The sequence below is a fragment of the Carlito syrichta genome, unplaced genomic scaffold (genome assembly GCF_000164805.1).
Source record: "Carlito syrichta isolate Samal-C Ts95f unplaced genomic scaffold, Tarsius_syrichta-2.0.1 Scaffold82277, whole genome shotgun sequence".
Lineage (NCBI taxonomy): Eukaryota > Metazoa > Chordata > Mammalia > Primates > Tarsiidae > Carlito > Carlito syrichta.
Genome location: NW_007026373.1, coordinates 1,000,237 through 1,018,270, shown reverse-complemented (window position 1 = coordinate 1,018,270; position 18,034 = coordinate 1,000,237). Strand labels below are relative to the sequence as shown.

At 41.9% G+C, this 18,034-nt stretch overlaps 1 protein-coding gene across 1 annotated transcript in view; it reads right to left on the bottom strand.

Moving 5' to 3' along the window:
• CDK5RAP2 (CDK5 regulatory subunit associated protein 2) overlaps positions 1-18,034 on the bottom strand; it is a 190,657-nt gene that overhangs the window by 77,714 nt on the left and 94,909 nt on the right. The window contains exons 15-18 of the mRNA XM_008055797.2: positions 12,565-12,662; positions 7,302-7,432; positions 5,359-5,468; positions 2,827-2,955 (exon numbers count right to left, since the gene is read on the bottom strand). Coding sequence (XP_008053988.1) covers positions 2,827-2,955; positions 5,359-5,468; positions 7,302-7,432; positions 12,565-12,662 — 468 coding nt within the window. The remainder of the gene's footprint in view (positions 1-2,826; positions 2,956-5,358; positions 5,469-7,301; positions 7,433-12,564; positions 12,663-18,034) is intronic.

Below are 18,034 nucleotides of genomic sequence, written 5' to 3'. Positions count from 1 at the left end.
GAGATGAGGTCTCACTGCCCAGGTGGGTCTCGAATCCACGGGCTCAGGCAATCCACTCACCTCAGCCTCCCAAAGGCACGGGATTATAGACTGAGCCACAGAGCTCAGCTCCTAACCATTCTTAATAGTAACAATAAAAGTAAATAATACCAAGCAATCCTTTTGAGCACTTGCAAGATGCCAGGACCTGTGCCAAATGCTTTACACACATCCCACAATCAGAGACGTCAGGTCCACGAGCTACACAATCATGGTGTTCTGTGCTCACCCTGACTATACTCTGCTGAAATCACTCCTGTATGTCGCTCTAAACCTACTTCTCCTATAATGTGTGAATAACCAGCTGATAAATATAAGAAAATAGGAGCAACCTCTTTAGAGATTTTTTAAACACACACTGAAACAACAAGATACCTGTTCTTGGTCTTTTGATTGGTGGTTTCTATGTTAACTGTCAGTGTGTAGGGAGTAAGTACCAGTGTACCCAGCTGGTGGGATTCTCTACCAGGACAATTATTTTGAAAAGAAACCTGACAAAGTCTACCAGAGTCTTCAAACTACTTATATCCTTTTGCAAATTAAAAGTTGTTGGGGGAGGGTGTATGAAAACAAATTGCGTGCCTATAATATATCTGTCTGTGTCTTTTGACCTAGTAAATACACATATCTGGGAATTCAGTCTAAAAGGAAAAATCCCTTAAACACAAAGTAGAATTTGTGTCCACAGACATTCAATTTCTAATATGAAATAGCAAATTACTAGAAACAATCTACATGTTCAACAATAGAGAGGCAGTTAAATTCCAGCACATTCATAAGATAGAATAAGATGCTATGACTAATGGTAATTAGAAAAAACAGGATACAAAATTGTACTACAGGCCAGGTACGGTGGCTCACACCTATAATCCCAGCACTTTCGGAGGTCAAGGTGAGAGGAATGCCTGAGCCCATGAGTTCAAGACCAGCCTGTGCAACTTGGTGAGACCTTATCTCTACAATAAATCAAAAAATTAGCCAGGTGTGGTGGGGCGTGCCTGTAGTTTCAGCTACTTGGAAGGCTGAGGTGGAAGGATCACCTGAGCCCAGCAGGTTGAGGCTGCGGTAGCTGTGAGCGTGCCACTGCACTCCAGCCTGGATGACAGAGTGAGACTCCAACTCAAAAAAAAAGAGAGAAAGAATATACTACAGTAGAGGTGTGTGCATCCACATGTTCATACACACAAACAAAGAAGGAGCAACTCCAAAATGTTATTTAACTGTACCTGTTTTAAAGTGACAGGATTAGGTATAATTTCTCTGTTTTCTAAATGTTAGGGTAATGCTATGAGTTAATTAAATATTAGAGAAAAAAAACCCACAAAATATATTTGATGGGTTTTTTCTCCTCTTCTGATTTATGGGCTCCTAGAGAGCAGAAGTTGTGCTCAGCCACCACTCTGCTAGAAAATGCTGGGGACAATATAAGCATTTCTGGATGGTTTGTGCCTTATTTCTAATCAAAGAAAAAGCACACACATTCCCAGAGAACAGCAGGCTCCAATCTTTGTTATCCCACCCTCAACCCTAACTCCCTCTACTCCCTCAGCTCAAGATTATAGTGGGAACACCATCTTCCCCATCCCATTCCAGGGGAAGATGGGGAATTGTGCTACAAAGGACAAAGCTATTCATGGAGAACGTCAAATCGAAGTGCAATATGACAAATGACTCAAATCTGAATCAGTTGGTATTAACATCTTAGAGTGGGAAGAGGGAAAAGCCTCTGTTCAATGGGACATTTAACAGATTTTTTTAAAGGGCAAATGAACAAACAAAACCCATCATTTATATCGTGAAGAATGGGCTGCTTATTAAAAATGCTGCCTTGGAGGAAGCAAACCAGGAGATCAGTTGCTCTCTAAATGGATCACCGCTACTCTTGGTTTTTAACATTAACTAGAGACTAGGAGGCTAAAGATCAATAATATTCTCTTTCTCAAAGACAGCAGATGGCCAGAGCATAGCATAAATACCTTTGAGCATTTCCCACTTTGAAGGTAGGAGGAGACAACTTAAAGCTGACAAATTTTTCCCAAGAAACAATGTGACAATGAATGAAGATCTCCATTGACCTAGTGCTTCTGGCTGAGTTCAAGAAAACCCCAACCAGGAAGATGCCAGTTTTGTACTCAAGGGACCCAAGTACAAAAGGTCTTACTCCCATGCTTTATGGTGACAGCAGCTCTGGTCTTCTGAAGAAATACTAATACACGTGTGAAGTAAGGTCTTCCTATGGGAAAGAAAGGCCGAGGCAGGGGCCCATAGGAGGAAACAAAATGCTCTTTCTCATCATCACAACTTCAGGGTCCTCCCATTGTGCAGCACAGCTCCCAAACAGACCGTGGAAGACAACAGATCACAAAGATCAGCACTAAGACCCAGAAGTTAACAAGGTGAATAGGGCTTTCTTCCTTTTATCCCAAGTGGGGTGCACGTGCATATGTTTGTGTTTCAATGCTAATAGATCCATTAAGGCTGCACTGACCCTACGCAAATTATCTGGGTGGTTTGGCAACTCTCCCGATCCCTCTGAGATCACATCACTCATCCAGATGTGCCATCTGCAGCATGTTTCTAGGACTAGAAACAGTCAAGAGCATCACAATATATTGAATGTGTCCATGGTGACATGACCCAAACTTGACAAAGCCTACAGACAGACCTGCTAGTGGGAACCTCAAAACCCAGTCCACAGCAAAGGAAATTTTAATGAGAGACCTCCCCAGGACAGATGAGAAATCTTTTGGGTTGTTATATTTTTTCAGTTAGCTTGTTTCTTCTTACCTCTGTTTGTTCTGTAGACGCAAGTCTGTCATTTCCCTGGAAACCCATGCAGGAGAGATCAAAAATGGTTTTCTTCAGATGCTGGTTGTCTGTGTACAGTTCCTTCACTAGCTGTATAAGGTCATTGACCTAGGAGATAAGAGCAGGGAGAATACTGACTACCCAGCAGCAGACTTCCACTTTCCAGGGCTACACTCCTAGGCAGAGATCTTCCTATTGAGGAGATTCTTCAGCACTGTTATGAAGAATCAGGCTGCCTGATCAGGACATCCTGAGTACAGTGACAGAAGCACTGGCTTTAACATTGGGCAGGCCAGTATTCTAATCTCAGAGCCATCACTTCGAGGCAAAGATCCTGGACAAACTGTCTAAATCTAAGCCTCAGTTTTCTCATCTGTAGAATGGGTTACTGTGAGAGCTGAACATGATCATAGTACAGTGAACCAAAGTTCTTGGTACAGTCTAAGTGCTCTGTTAATGACAGCTAGTACTACTTCTGTCCTGTACTTGAGACCCTCTGGAGGAAAAGTTGCCCAATGCCAACATTTCTGAAACTGTCAGAGCCTTATTTTTACACCATCAACCTCCTTCTTTTTATACTTATCTAGCAATTCCATTAATAATAACAGTTGTCAATTATAAGTAATTTACAGCCACTAAAATACTCCTACAAGCTTTAGTCGATCATTCCTTGCAAATATCCTGAGGAAGTGGAGAAGCTAGTGTGTCTGTCCCCATTTTACAATGAGGAACCTGAGATACAAAGAAGTTAATTGCCCAAGGTGCCATAGCTGGGGGTGGATGGAGAACTAAAGGAGACATAACAATGGACAAATCACAGGGAAAGAGCAGCTGCCTCTACAGAGGCAGAACCAGGTCAGGGTCTCACAAGGCCAGATACTCAAGCAACTGAGCAGACACCACCTTTGTTTCCAGCAAGCTGTGAATTCCAGTGGTCAGTAATTTTCCAAAGACTTCCTGATGGGTACAATCATTAGCTCCTCAAATAAGGTGGAAAATCCCACTCTGACAATACATAACAGATGTTCAATACATCTACTATGAGTAAAAACTGGATCCAATCCTCAAGGAGGTTATAGTAGGAGGAACAAGACATTCTGAGTCTACAAATATATATTAAGTGCTGACCAAGTAAACTACCTCCTGCCCTTACCACAGCCACAAGAGGTGCTAGCAGCAGCTATAGTCATTCCAATTTTCCTCATCTTTAAACACTAATACTGCCTCAATGTTCCTTGTGCTACTCCTCCCAAAATACCCAAATTTTTATAGTCTTCCTTGCTGTTTATTAGTTCTGTGCCTTACACAGGCTGTTTTCTCTCTGCTGAGAAAAATCCTCCACCTGGACAAACTACAAATTCAGTCTTCAAAATCCACTTCAAGCCTCATTTCTGTTGAGAAGTCTCCCCTGATTAACTGGCACCTCCCCCCTCACCAGGCAACTAATCACTCCTTCTCTGCTATCTCTATACCTTGTACAGCTTCCAGACAGCAACCTTTGCATGCCATGCTGCAATTACTTGTTTACATGCCTGTCTCCTCTATCACTATGTAAATTATTCTAAGACAGAAACTGAATCTGTCACACATGTATGATAACTTTATAATAAATCATACAGTCTCCTCTGTGCTCATACTTCCCACTCTTTTTTTCTTTTTCTTTTTTTTTAGTTGGAGTCTCACTCTGACGCCCAGACTGGAGTGCAGTGGCATGCTCCCAGCCACCGCAGCCTCGACCTGCTGGGCTCCTCCAGCGATCCTTCCACCTCAGCCTTCCAAGTAGCTGAACTACAGGCGCGCGCTACCACACCCGGCTAATTTTTTGATTTATTGTAGAGATGAGGTCTCGCCAAGTTGCCCAAGCGGGTCTTGAACCCACGGGCTCAGGCAATCCACTCACCTCTGCCTCCCAAAGCGCAGGATTACAGGCTGAGCCACTGAGCCCAGCTATACTTCCCATTCTTCACCATGGTTCCTAGAACCTTGAAATACTAAACCACTCTAACCATGCTATTGATCAGATTGAAAAATCATTCCAGTTTTTTAAAAAATTTACTGACAAAACTTGGAATTTTACTCATTTAAAAAGCATCTATTACCTCCTACTATGTGTGCCAGGTACTGGGAAATCAGCATTAGGTAAGACACAATCGCTAAGTGTAAGATGTTCACACCTAGCACGGGGTACAGACAAATAACCAGATAATTATAGGTATGACAGGGACAACAATTTGGATTAGGTAGGAGAAAAAAGGTGAATGACCTGAGGGCAAGGTGTCTAACCCTAGTCAAGGGGCCAGAGAGCTGGGTTCTCAGACCAGAGGAACATCTCAGACACAGGGGAATATATTCCAAGTAATACAGGACACAGGAGGGGCACAGACAGCAAGACAGAGAGGAGAGGGGAGGAAAGAGAGGAGAGGCACTTTCAGAATCTTACACTTCTGATCAGAAACCCAAGAGACAACAAACAACCTAGAAAAAAGGCACCAAAAGTTAATAGGTCAATACCTTTTTCTTAAGCTCTTCTTGAGAAAAATGTTCCACTTGAAACCGATTGTGCTCTTCAAGGCAAATACTTAGATAAGATGTTTGATCACTATAAAATGAAAATGGTTCTTCTGCCCAAAAAAAAGAGAGGGAAAAATATCAGAAACAGAATCTTCCAAGACTGATCCCAGAGCAATCATCTAAAGCAATCTGAACTGGGGAGGTGGGGGTAGAAGGGAGCATAAGTACACAGAGGGGTTTAAAGCACAACCTCTAGAGCAAAGGTTATTTTCTCTTTCTCTACAAGCTGATATTCCAATGTATGGCTTCACCTTGGGCTGTAGGTTTTCACTGTGTCCAATTCTGAATTATAATTGCATATCAAGTGCTGTGCCTGGAGACCATCCTGAATGGCACAAGCAAATGGTGATTTCAGTTTAAATGAGGAAGTGATACTGTTTAGGCGGGAATAAGAAAAATTAGATGTGACCCTCAAGGGGAGAACTCAAGGGAAATAAAAGTGCCTGATCTATTTTTTTATTGACCCCAGACCCCTCACGGAAAGCAAGCTTTCTAGTAGCAGAAACTGCCAACTAGAGCTACAATAAAAGAATCCTGGCTCACCTACGTAAGGGTCTGCTTCCTTTGCAGCAACGGTCACATTCTAATAGGGAGTGAAGAAATGGGGGGGATGTTTATTGAGCGAGGCATAGCCACAAACAGTATCTCATTTAACCCATGTGGGTAAGAGCTGACACATCTAAAAATATAGTGCAAAATACTAGAAATAGCTAGACTTGAGATTCTGGCTCAAATCTGGGTAAATCAGACTCCTGAGCCTCAATTTCCTTCTGTAAAATAAAGTTAATACCTACTCTACCTAATGAGATGACTGTAAGGATCAGAGATGAAAAGGCAAGTGTCTAGCACCCAGTGTACATACTGGGTGTTCAAGATATGTCAAACCTACCACTGTTTTGGTTTTTTTCTGTTTCAGTCAGAGTCTCACTCTGTCATTCAGGCTAGAGTGCAGTGGCATGATCAAGACAATCACAGCTCACAGCAGCCTGTACTTCCTGGGCTCAGTTGATCCCTCCACCTCAGTCTAAGTAGCTGGTACTTCAGGTATGTGCCACCACATTTGGCTAATTTTCTTTGATTATTTTGTAAAGACAAGGTTTTGCTATGTTGCCTAGACTGGTCTGAACTCCTGGCCTCAAGCAATCTGTCTGTCTCAGTCTCCAAAAGTGCTGGGATTACATATGTAATCCACCATGCCTGGCCCCTACCAGTGTTATTACCTACCTTTACTGTGTCTGCCAGGTACCAGGCTAGAGATACACAGAGAATAAGACCCCAGCCCCAACCTTAAAGGGCTCAGGTTCTAGCAAGGGAAGGGGCCAGATATTACTGTGATGAGTACAGCAATACAAGTCTCACAGGACCCTTATGTTGTAGACATCCCTCCACCCCACCCCCACCCCTGCCTTAATGAATCTACAATGCTAAAAACAATGTATCAACCTGAAACAGCAGTCTCACCCACATGTCTGTGCAGTTCTGGGCTCTCTGCAGTGGTTGCTGTGATAGGCAGTACCCAGATGTTTGGAACAATGAAGGTTGTTTACCAAAAAAGGGGACTACAAGTCCCCAAGTTTATCTGAAGCTAGGAATATCAAATGGTATAGAAAAGAGCAGAGGTAGCAAGGAAGCAATCCTGCAAGAGACCCTCTGCAGAATTTAATACAGTTTACTGAACTCTTCTACAATGAAGGCCAAAACTAGATGTATACAGACTGAGAAAGCCAACATCAACATGGTCACCACGTAAAGGATCCCCAGACAAATCCTGTGGGTGCTTCATCTCTTACTGAAGTTTTAGGACTCTCTTAAAGTTAAGCCCATGCCGTCCAAGAGAAAAAACCAAACGGAAAAAAAAGAACCAAAGAGAAGAGAGTGTGTACCTTCCCGCCTCCGAATCTCGCTGATCTGCTCCTCCAGGGTCTTCTGCAAATTCCGATATGAGAGCACATCACATTCTAGTTGCTTCCGCAGGGCAGAAATATTGTTTAACTCAGCCTGCAGGTTGTTGATACTTGGTAAAACAAAACACCAGAAATTTTAAAACAGATCTATTTGTGCTTTCAGATGCAAAGCCCAGCAAGCCTTCTTGTGATTGTCATGTCATTTGTGTTTCTTTCTGGTTATAAAATACATGTTTATTATAGAAAATTTTAAATATAAAAGTATATAGAGGATAAAAATTACCATGCTTCTACTACTAATTAACACATGGCAGACTGTATTTCCTCTCAATCTTTTTCTCTGTATTTTGATAAGGTTGAAATAATAATAAATGTACAATACTGGACATATAATAATAATAATAATAGTGGACTAGAATGCACAATCCTCACTTGATTATCTCCCTACATGTTTGGAAATTATTTGCAAGCATCATTTTTAATAACTATATAATATCAAATCAAGGAAATGACCTACCATTTACTTAACCTCATACCCTCTTAGTGGATACTTGGGTCATTGCAACATTTTGCTACAAACATCACTAGGTAAAAATGATTTAATTCTCCAGAATGTTTCTCTGTTTGGAATAATGCCTTGAGAGGGCATGAGTATAGAAGGGGAGGCTCTCTAGACTTCAGAGGAGAGATAGAGGGCTTCTGCTGTGTTCCTCCTCAAAGAGGTTGCATCAAGACTAAGGGCAAGGGACAGGAGGAAAGAGAAAAAAATAGAAGAGTGAATCAACACTAAGAAGAAGAAAAGGACCAATTTAGAGACCAACAGAACTCCACTGTGGTGAGCTAGCCACTCAAAAATACATAGTATAAATGGATTTTTATTTTGGGAATGGAGGTGTCAAGTTTCTTTTCTGGGTCACCGTGATACAATGCTGAGCCGTACAGAGAGCTTGCATGGAACCAAAGCCCAGAACCCAGAGGAGACCATGAAAGTGCACACCTCCCAGAATCTGCATTAATCATGGAGAGCCCTCACCAACAGAACTTTCTTTGATGATGGAAATGTTCTATATTTGTACTGTCTACTACAGTAGCCACTAGCTAACCATGCCTATTGAGCATTTGAAATGTGGCTCATGTAGAAAGGAAGTGAATATTTAATTTTATTAAGTTTAAAGCAAGTTTGAATGTAAATAGCTTCATGGTTAGTGACTACTCTATTGTACAGTACAGATCCATAAGAAAGGCTTTGGACTTCTACTGACGTGCAACTGGCAGAGACCTGAACTACTTAAGCCCAGCTCTCAGAGAAACATGAAGACCCCAGTTGACATCCAAATAGTATAAGTAATGTTTCACTGTACATCTCTGTGCTTAAAGTCTTGCTTGACATTGCGGTTATTTTCTTAAGAAAGATTCCCAGCAGTGCAATAACCAGGTCAAAGTACATGAGCATATTTAAGACTACTGAAATACATTAACAAATCAGAAAGCCTCCTTTTCTAACCACTGAGTAATATATCACTCTCTGTCCAGCATCTGACCTGTGGTTCCCTAAGAAAGTCCATCAACACCTTGAAATTATCTGCAAAACTATATGAATATGTGAATTTTTCTAGGGGAAGGCCTATAAACTTTCATCAGATTTTTCAAAAGCAATCTATAGCCCCCAAATGGTTAGGAGCTATTGCTTATGTGCCAGACTCAAGCCCCACTTCTCTTTCAGAGATGTCTTCCAGCTCCATCCATCGAACTGCACACATAAATCAACATACATTGGAAAGAAAATAAACTATCATGTCTAATCTTCTATGCTTGCTGCTTTGAGGATGGTTCATTGTGAAACAGTCTTCGTGTAAGAGAAGGGACTCTACTAGCAACTTGTACCTAGTTCCATTTCAAGACAATCATAATGATCAATTTGTAAGGCTGATGGAAAAGCTTACAGAGGTGTCACAGCACAGCACTCGCTTGGATGCGGTCGTGCTGCAGAGACATTTAACCAGGAAAAAAAAAAAGGAGATCGTTTTAGTAAAGCTCCAGCGATTATGGCTGGGAACGCTAACTGCTTTACTCCCTCTTCCATCTTCTGACAGGGTGAAAAGTACACAGCTGCTGCTCCTGTGTCTGTCATTCATGTTTACCCAACTCCAGAATCTTTTCAAGGTATGAAGAGTTGGTAGAACAAAAGGTGCCTCACTCAGAAAGAAACAAAAACCCTGAACCTTCTTCTTTCTGAAATTGGGGCGGGGGTTGGCAGGCAGGCTGAGGCAGGAATGAGGAGTCAAAGAGAAACAAGTTCAAAATAGGATACCACCACTAATTAGCTCCATGACAATGGGCAAGTCAGTTAAACTTCCTAAATCCTGATTTCCTCACCTGTAAAATGGGGATAACAAAACCTTTACCTTGAGATTGTTTTAAAGTTTAAATGAGATGTTACATGGGAAAGACCTTAGCATAGAGCCTAACACAGATGCTCAACAAACATTGTTTCCTTCTTTCCATAGAGCCTAACAGTTCCCATGCAAAAGATACTATTTATGAGACATCATTTCTGATTTTCATAAGTTACAGCAAAAGGACACTTGGCATTATCTACAGACATTCTAGGTCATTATAGCTGGCATGGGAGGGGGTAGATATGCTACTGGCATCTAGGTAGAGGCCAAAGATTGCTAAATATCCTAAAATGGATAGGGCATGCCCTCATGACAAAATCCCAATACACTTAGGTGGGAAAACCCTGAATTACAGGGAAGTGCAAATTGTGCTAGTCCTCATATGGGGAGTGTATCAGCTAGAACCTAGGCTCAGGAGCCAAGTAGATAGATCTGAGCTCTGAGAGCCTTAACTGGAGTACCTAGGGTAACATGCATGCCCACTCCTGTTACACGAGGATAAAGTTACTGACTTCTAAGTGCTGTTTCAAAGAATAAAGGCCAAAAGTGAAAGGATCAGGCACATATTACCCACAAGGCATTTCCTTCCTCGCTGCTCTCCCTTTCCAGTTTGAAGCCCAGTATATCATATATCTCCAGGGTCATCCACCTTTCCTGCCGTTTCCAGAGAGTGAGCAGGGCTGGAGTTACAGAGGGGAGCTTCACCCACCTTGACCCACAACTCCACCCTCTGGATATGCCAAGGTCTGAGGATTCGAAAACCCCTATAAACTAAGTTTATTAATGAAGGAATATTGAGATGTACCTAAGTGTTCCATGGTATTGTTATTCTTTTAAAAAAAATTTTTGTCTTTTATTTTTTCTGTCTCTGCTGCTTGAGTCAAAGCATGTTGTTTTATTCTTAAGAAGTGCTATCATTTACTGAGAGCTTACTCTGGCGTTGTCAGGACTTTACATAGAATCATCTCTTATTTCAAAACAACCCTGTGAGGTAGATAGACAAGTAGGTAGGTAGGCAGGTAAGTAAACTGATAGGTAGGCTAAGTGATCTCAATTTTACAAACACACAGAAGCTCAGGGTGAGAAATGACTTATCTAAGAGCTCACAGTCACTGAGTGACAGAGCTGAGACTGGGACCCAGATCTGCCTCCCCCTAAATGTATTGCAAGTCTGAAGATGAACAGGAAATCTTTTAAGAATCCTTATTAGTCATAGTCCTGACCTGCCTCAGTCCCGCCCATATCTTTATTCAATAAGAAAGAGCCTGTGAAACTTGGAGCCATTCATGATGCTAAGGGGGCTTGAAAGTACCTATATACACCCATAGGACCTCTCAGTCCCCAGAATTTAACCTTGCTCCCACCTAAAGAAGCTGCACAACAGAAATAAAATTTGTCCATTATCTCTTTGAGTTTCTCCCCATGACTCAACCCATACACAAAGTGAAAACGACCAACAACTGAGGCTTCTTAAAAATGCTCACTTTTAAAGGTGATGCCTGCTCCCAGAATTTCAGCAGCATGTTTTCATCTTCTCTAAACTCATTTCTGACTTAAAATTCTGGAATGCATCTTATAATTTAGAAGATCAGCTGGGGGAGGTAGGGGGAGGCAATCCTGCACAGATCACAGGTCCTGGGGAACAAAGGAACTAAGATGGAACCCCGCCCTGAGGGAGCTCCTGGTGCAGGTGAGAAGAAGGCACAGACACAGGTGACTACATAAATGAACCCCCAACACAGGGCAGAAATGCAGAGGCAACTGTTCTGGGGATCAGTTGGGCTTCCTGACAAAGCTAACACTCAAGTTAAATTCTAAAGGACCAGTGGAGACAAAGTAGGGAAAAGGTAGAAACAGAGGGGTAGGAAACACAGGTGAGGGCAGAAGCAAGAACTACACAGCCCAGGGAACAATGAAAGGCTCACTAAGGCCAGAGCAAAGCGCAGGCGAGAGAGAGAAGGGAGGGGTAATGTTTTTAACTTTTTATTACGGAAAACTTCAGACATGTACAGAAGAAGACAAACTAGCGTGATGAACCCCTCCCAATCTACTCATACCCCACACCCAATCATCAGGGAGCCAGGGCCAATCTCATTCTTTCGATATCCCCCACTCACTTCCTCTGCCTCTGTCCTGTATTGAAATGAATCCCAGACATATCCTTCCAATTGTAACCATCCCAGTGTGCAGAAAGGTGATTTCTTATGTGAGAATTTCCTGAGGTCAATCCTGCATTTACCAATGTGCAAACAAGGCCAGGGCAGGCCATTCACCTGTGGACAGAGAGCTAGAAAGTGGGAGAGCTGGAGCTAGAACTCAACCACTGGCCTAGAATTGGCTCCTGCCCAATGCTCGCTGGTATTAAATCCTTTCAGCAATTCCGCAGAGACACAAGTTACTCCAAGACACGGAGGTTTGTTTGGGTCCCTGGATTCTGTCACTCAACACCTGTATGACTTTGGACAAGTTGCTTGGCTTTCATGGCCTTATGAAAACAGGGATAACATTATTACTTCCTTCACAGAACTGTGAGGATCATGAAATACTGCACATGGAAGCACTTTCTAAATGTATAATAAAGTATTTAAAAATCCGATCAATTATTATATTTTTATCCTAATTTTGTTGCCAAATATCAGATAATTCTTGATAGGAAACAGAAATATGTGACATTAAATAGGGCAATCATCAGCTGAGTATTTTATAAGCTTCCTAAGCAAACTGGAAGAGCTTTGATGCCTCAGAGATCACCAGCATTCATTCAAGGTGCGTGTGTGTGTGTGTGTGTGTGTGTGTGTGTGTGTGTGTGAGTGTGTTCACACTCACATGTGTAATGTCCTTACCTGCCTGATTCCTGAAGAGTTTTTACCAGATGGGTATAGATGTCCTGCTCTTTCTTTAAGACCTGAATCAGCGCTTCATACTCTGATTGTTGCTTTTCCTGGAAATGACAAGGGGCATCTGACATTAAGGGAAGAATTTTTTGAAGTACATCCTTAGATTATGCAAACATATGTAGCTCATTCTGGTTCCAAAGGATGGTGAGGCCCTGTGCCATGCTCTGGCTCAGGCCGCAGTCAGAGAGCACCACCTTCAGGAGGAGTGGGGAATGGCTGCCCGTCACCCACCTCAGATCAAAGCTGAGAGCTGAGTTTCCCATACTGAACAGTTGCTAGGAAAGACTCATCACAGTTATCCGATTTGCCCATTGTGAAACTGTCCCCCCTCAGAGCTGCAGGTCATCGTTTTCACAACACTACAAAGAAAGTTATTCCACACTTGCTGTTGCTCCAAAGAAGACAAATTTACCAATCAAAACCTGACAAGTACTGGGGACAAGGGATTAGGACAGTAAAGAAGAGGTTAAGTGAGGCATTCTTGGGAGGCATCCAGAACACTGTGATGATGAAGAGACCCAAACTGGATCTCTGACACTTACTAGCAGGGTGATCTTGGGCAAGTAACTGAACAGACTTCTCTGAAGTTCAGTCTCTTCATTTATGAAATGGGGATGTATTTTTATGAATTACTATTCACAAATGTGACTGATAGAGTGTCATCCAATGTACACAAGTCAGTTTATAAAAGTTCGAATCTGACTGACTCTGCCACTTAACAGTTCTAGGACTTTGGGAAGTGACTTACTAGGAGACTTGGGAGTCAGTCCCACCTGTAAAGATGGTGGACAACAGCCACCACCCTATGGAGTTATGGAACAGATAAAAGATAAATTGGGTACTGTAAGGAAGCAGGGATACATGAGAAATGGATGATTTCAGCATTGGGACAAGGAAAATCAAGGACAACTGAAGATGTGTCTGTAACATTTTGTTATGCCAGAAAATAAGGAAATACTTAAAGATTAGACCAGTGATTGCCAGGGGCTGCTGGGGATATGGAAGATGTTGGTCAAAGAGAACAGCATTTCAGTTATGCATAGAGACTATAGTCAACAATGTTGCATTATATACTTGAAATTTGCCAAGAGAGTAGATCTTAAGTTTTTTCATCACAAAAAAATGGTAACAATATGAGGTACCATATAAATTAGCTTGATTATGATGATCATTTCACAATATACATGTGCGTCAAAACATCAAGTTGCATACCTTAAATATATGAAGTTTTAATTTGTCAATTATAGCTCAATAAAGCTGGAAAAAATGAATTTTTTTAAAGGTCAATGCTTAAGTAATGAGTATTGTCAAAAGGAAACAGAAGCCAGTTTGAAAAGGCTCCCACAAGCCAAATCTGTGACAATTTGGGCATCAAAATAAATAATGATAGCAATGGGTTGTAACTCACTGATAGTAATAGACTATAAGCCACCAAATAAAATATGAATTCATGAATCAACACTAATATGAATAAATAAATGAATTAATAAATAGGAAGGAAAACAGGCTTTTCTTAATAATAAAATGACAACTAATAAATGCAGAAGGAAAGATGGGATTAGAAACATCACCCTCTTCCAACCATCATAATAATTAATTTGACTAAGAAATATAAAAAGATATGAAAATACAGTGGGTAAAAGTTTGAAAATCAGGATATTTAAGAACTCAAAGCACCTCCCATAAAATACTTATTAAAAAGGAAAAAAGCATAACTAGACAGTCAAGACACCTGGCAGATACCACCTTCATCAAGTTATCAAAGTTGGCAGGGCTAGGATAAACCAAATCTTTTACCATCAGCTAGGGGGACACAATAAGAAGAATACAGCATTGCTACCGTGATATTCCTGCCAAAGATGCATAGACTGAATCTAATCACCAAGAAAACACCAGACAATACAAACTGAAGAACATTCTACAACATAACTGGCCTGGACACTTCAAAAGTATCAAGGTAAGATTCAGGAACCATTCCCAACTAAAGACTACAAGATCAAGACCATTAAACACAAGGCATGAACCTGACTAGGATCCTTTTGCTACAAAGGGTTATTGAAACAACTGATGAAATACTAACAAGTCTGAAGATTAGAAGATGGTGATGAAGGAAATGAGTCCAGGCTAATTCCCTGGTTGCAGTGGCTGGATTGAGGTCATACAGGAAAATGTCCTTGTTTATAGGAAACATGCACTAAATATTCAAAGGGGATAGGGCACTGGCAGTGTTGGCTCAGGAAAAAATAAAATCCTTTTTACTCCTGTAACTTTTCTGTAAATTTGAAATTTTTGCAAAATAAGAAGAATATTAAAATTAATGTGTACAGAATACCTACCACAGTGCCTGGTACCAGGCAGGTGCTCTCTAACTGTTGGAGGGGGATATTCAGTTAATAGAGAAACCAGGGCTGCAAACAGCCTTCGTAGCCCACAGTAACTTATGTTTTCTCCTAAAGCTAAGATACCACATAGGACAGGGGTTTTTTAAATGATTAAAATTTTGAGGCTGTGTGAATGTGAACAGGAAAAAAAAAATTACAGTTTTATTTCAATGAACCTCTAACTGAAATTTAGTATTCCCTTCAATTGAATTGAAGGGAATACTGCTATTGCTATAAACCATAGGACAAGTGATGTCATCATTACTATGACGTTGTCATCAAAAGAAATAGTTATTTTGTATATGTTGCAGATATCTCAAAATATTCATTCTTATCACTATTTCAAAACTACAGTAGTCACTGTACTCACCACTGTCTTATTATTTAACACATTAATAAGACGTACCACCCGGGCTCGGTGGCTCAGCCTGTAATCCCGCACCTTTGGGAGGCTGAGGTGAGTGGACTGCCTGAGCCCGCTGGTTCGAGACCTGCCTGGGAAACGTTGGCAAGCCCTCATCTCTACAATAAACCAAAATTAGCTGGGTGTGGTAGTACATGCCTGTAGTTCCAGCTACTTGGAAGGCTGAGGTGGAAGGATCGCCGGAGCCCAGCAGGTTGAGGCTGCGGTGGCCGGGAGTGGCCACTGCACTCCAGCCTGGGCAACAGAGTGAGACTCCAGCTCAAAAAAAAAAAAAAAAAAAGACGTACCATTTCTATAGCAAAATTTTTTTATATATTGATAACTGAATTTCAAAATACTTGGTTTCCTTTAGAATCCAGTAGATGTATTTTATGGATTTAAACAGTTTTCCAGGGAAGGAGTCTTTGGCAAAGAGATAGAAAGAGCAAAAGCAGTGATGAAACACTGATCTAGGAGGATAGTGCTATGTTTCTAACCCCGACAAAAAGAAACCAAAGGCACAACCTGCCAGTTAAAGATTTTAAATACTAAACCACCAGTTTGGTCATGATAAGTTAGTCATCTAGACAGCCAGAAATGTCAGGCCCTTCTGTAAACCATGCCACATGTCACTGGCACAAGGCACTCCCAGATGCCTTCTGTACAACAGCATTGTCACATGGGATTCTCCCAGCTCCCACCTGCACACACCCACGCATGCAGTCAGAGATTGCAGAAAACAGTGGGTGGGATTTCAACAGGACATGAAGACTGAGGTGACTATCAAAGCCTTGTGTATCAGCCACCATGCTAAGTGATTTCCAGGCATTTTCTCATTTAATCCTCACAACAACCCCATGTGCTTATGTTACCATGCTCCCCATTTCCATGGGGAAACTGGTTCAGAAGGCTGACATGCCCAAGGCTGGGGTGGTGAGGCTGGGCGCTCTTCAGTTCACCCATCACTGCCCCATAATGGATGCAAAACACTAGGCACTTGACATGTGTAACAATGTCACTGTCAGCCACACAAAGGTCAGCCAAAGAAAATAAGAAAAGCCAGTGGCAAAACATGAAAACCTACCGTTTCTTAAGCACCTACCAAGAGAGGCAGTGATGGTTAAGAGTGTGTTACCTATGAACTATGTGAACTTGAACAAACTACTCAACCTCTCTGTGCTTCAATATTCTCACCTATAAATGGAGATGATAAGCTTATATATCTCATAGCGTTGTTAAGAAGATTAAATAAGTTCATTTATACCAAGTTCTCAAAACGATGCCTGGTTCAGAGTAAACACTTGAAAAATGCCAGCTGTAACTACTGTTTCTGTGCTCCAAGTGCTATGCTAGTCACTTCCATATACTGTATCATCTCTAATTGTCACAACATTCCAGGGAAACATTTAATCTTCCCACTTTTCAGATGATGAAACTGATTCTGTTTGAGTTCACTCAGCTAATAACTGGTAAAGTCAGAATTTGTGCTTAAGTACAGAAATTCAAAGCCAACCAAGAAGGCCTAAGACAAAAGATCAACAAACATGGATTCTGATGAGTGGTACAGAACCTCCAGGGATGTATGTATGGGGAGCCCGTATCTTAACTGGATGTCCGCGGGCCGGACTCCAAGGCCAGAGGAGGGCAGCACACTGCCACACCATGGCCTGCCTGGATGCTGGCTCAGACCCCTCTCCTCTTCCTTCTGGTAATGATCCCAAAGTTTCTCCAGGTTTTTCAGACCACCACTCTCAGCTCCTGCCCACCCAGCTCAGTGGAACTGGGAACTCCCTGCATCTGAACCCCCAGGGACCCTCCCCTGTCTTTAGAGACCAAGTGCCATCATTTATCACTCTCCACCAACAGACTCCAGGGCACCTCACAGGACCTGTCAGGCCAGATCTCATCAGGAAACCTTCCCTGCCTGACAAAGCTGACCTCCCCCAGCCCCAGAGCAGTGCACCAGCCACCTGTTTACAGGGCTGAGGGCTCTCTGTGAGCAGCAGTATCCCGAGCCAGTCATGGTGTCTGGCACAAACCGAATGCTGCCACAAATACTGGCTGAACTGATGATTAAATAGGTAAGAGGGGAACACAGGGAGTGATATGAATCTTAAGAGTAGAGATTCCTGGGGATATTTTGCATAATGGAAGTCAGAGTGAGTCAATGTCTTCCTAGAAGCAAATTGCTTACCCATGTTAAATAAATGAACTCTTCGGAGCCATTTGGGTCCCATTTCATCAATCACCTATTCCCCTGCGTTGAATCATGCCCCATTAGAGTGAAGTCATTTGGCTCCCTCAGCAGAGTTGACAAACCAGTAGATCTCCTCAGCACAGAGGCAGAGGGCCAGGCTGTGGGGGGGGGGGGGTTATTACATGTATTATTTCACTTAATCCCTATGGTGACCCCTTGAGCTAAATTGTTGCATTATTATCTTCATTTTACAGATGAAGAAACAGACCTACAATGATTGAGTTGTGTGTGTAAGATCATGTAGCTAGTAAGGGACTGAGACAAAACTGGAAAACCCGTCATCCCGACTTTAGAGCCTGTATAATTTATAGCCTGTGATGAAGTTATTTGTCTCAAGGAGGCATCTGACTAAAGAAGAAACATCTTATTTCACCT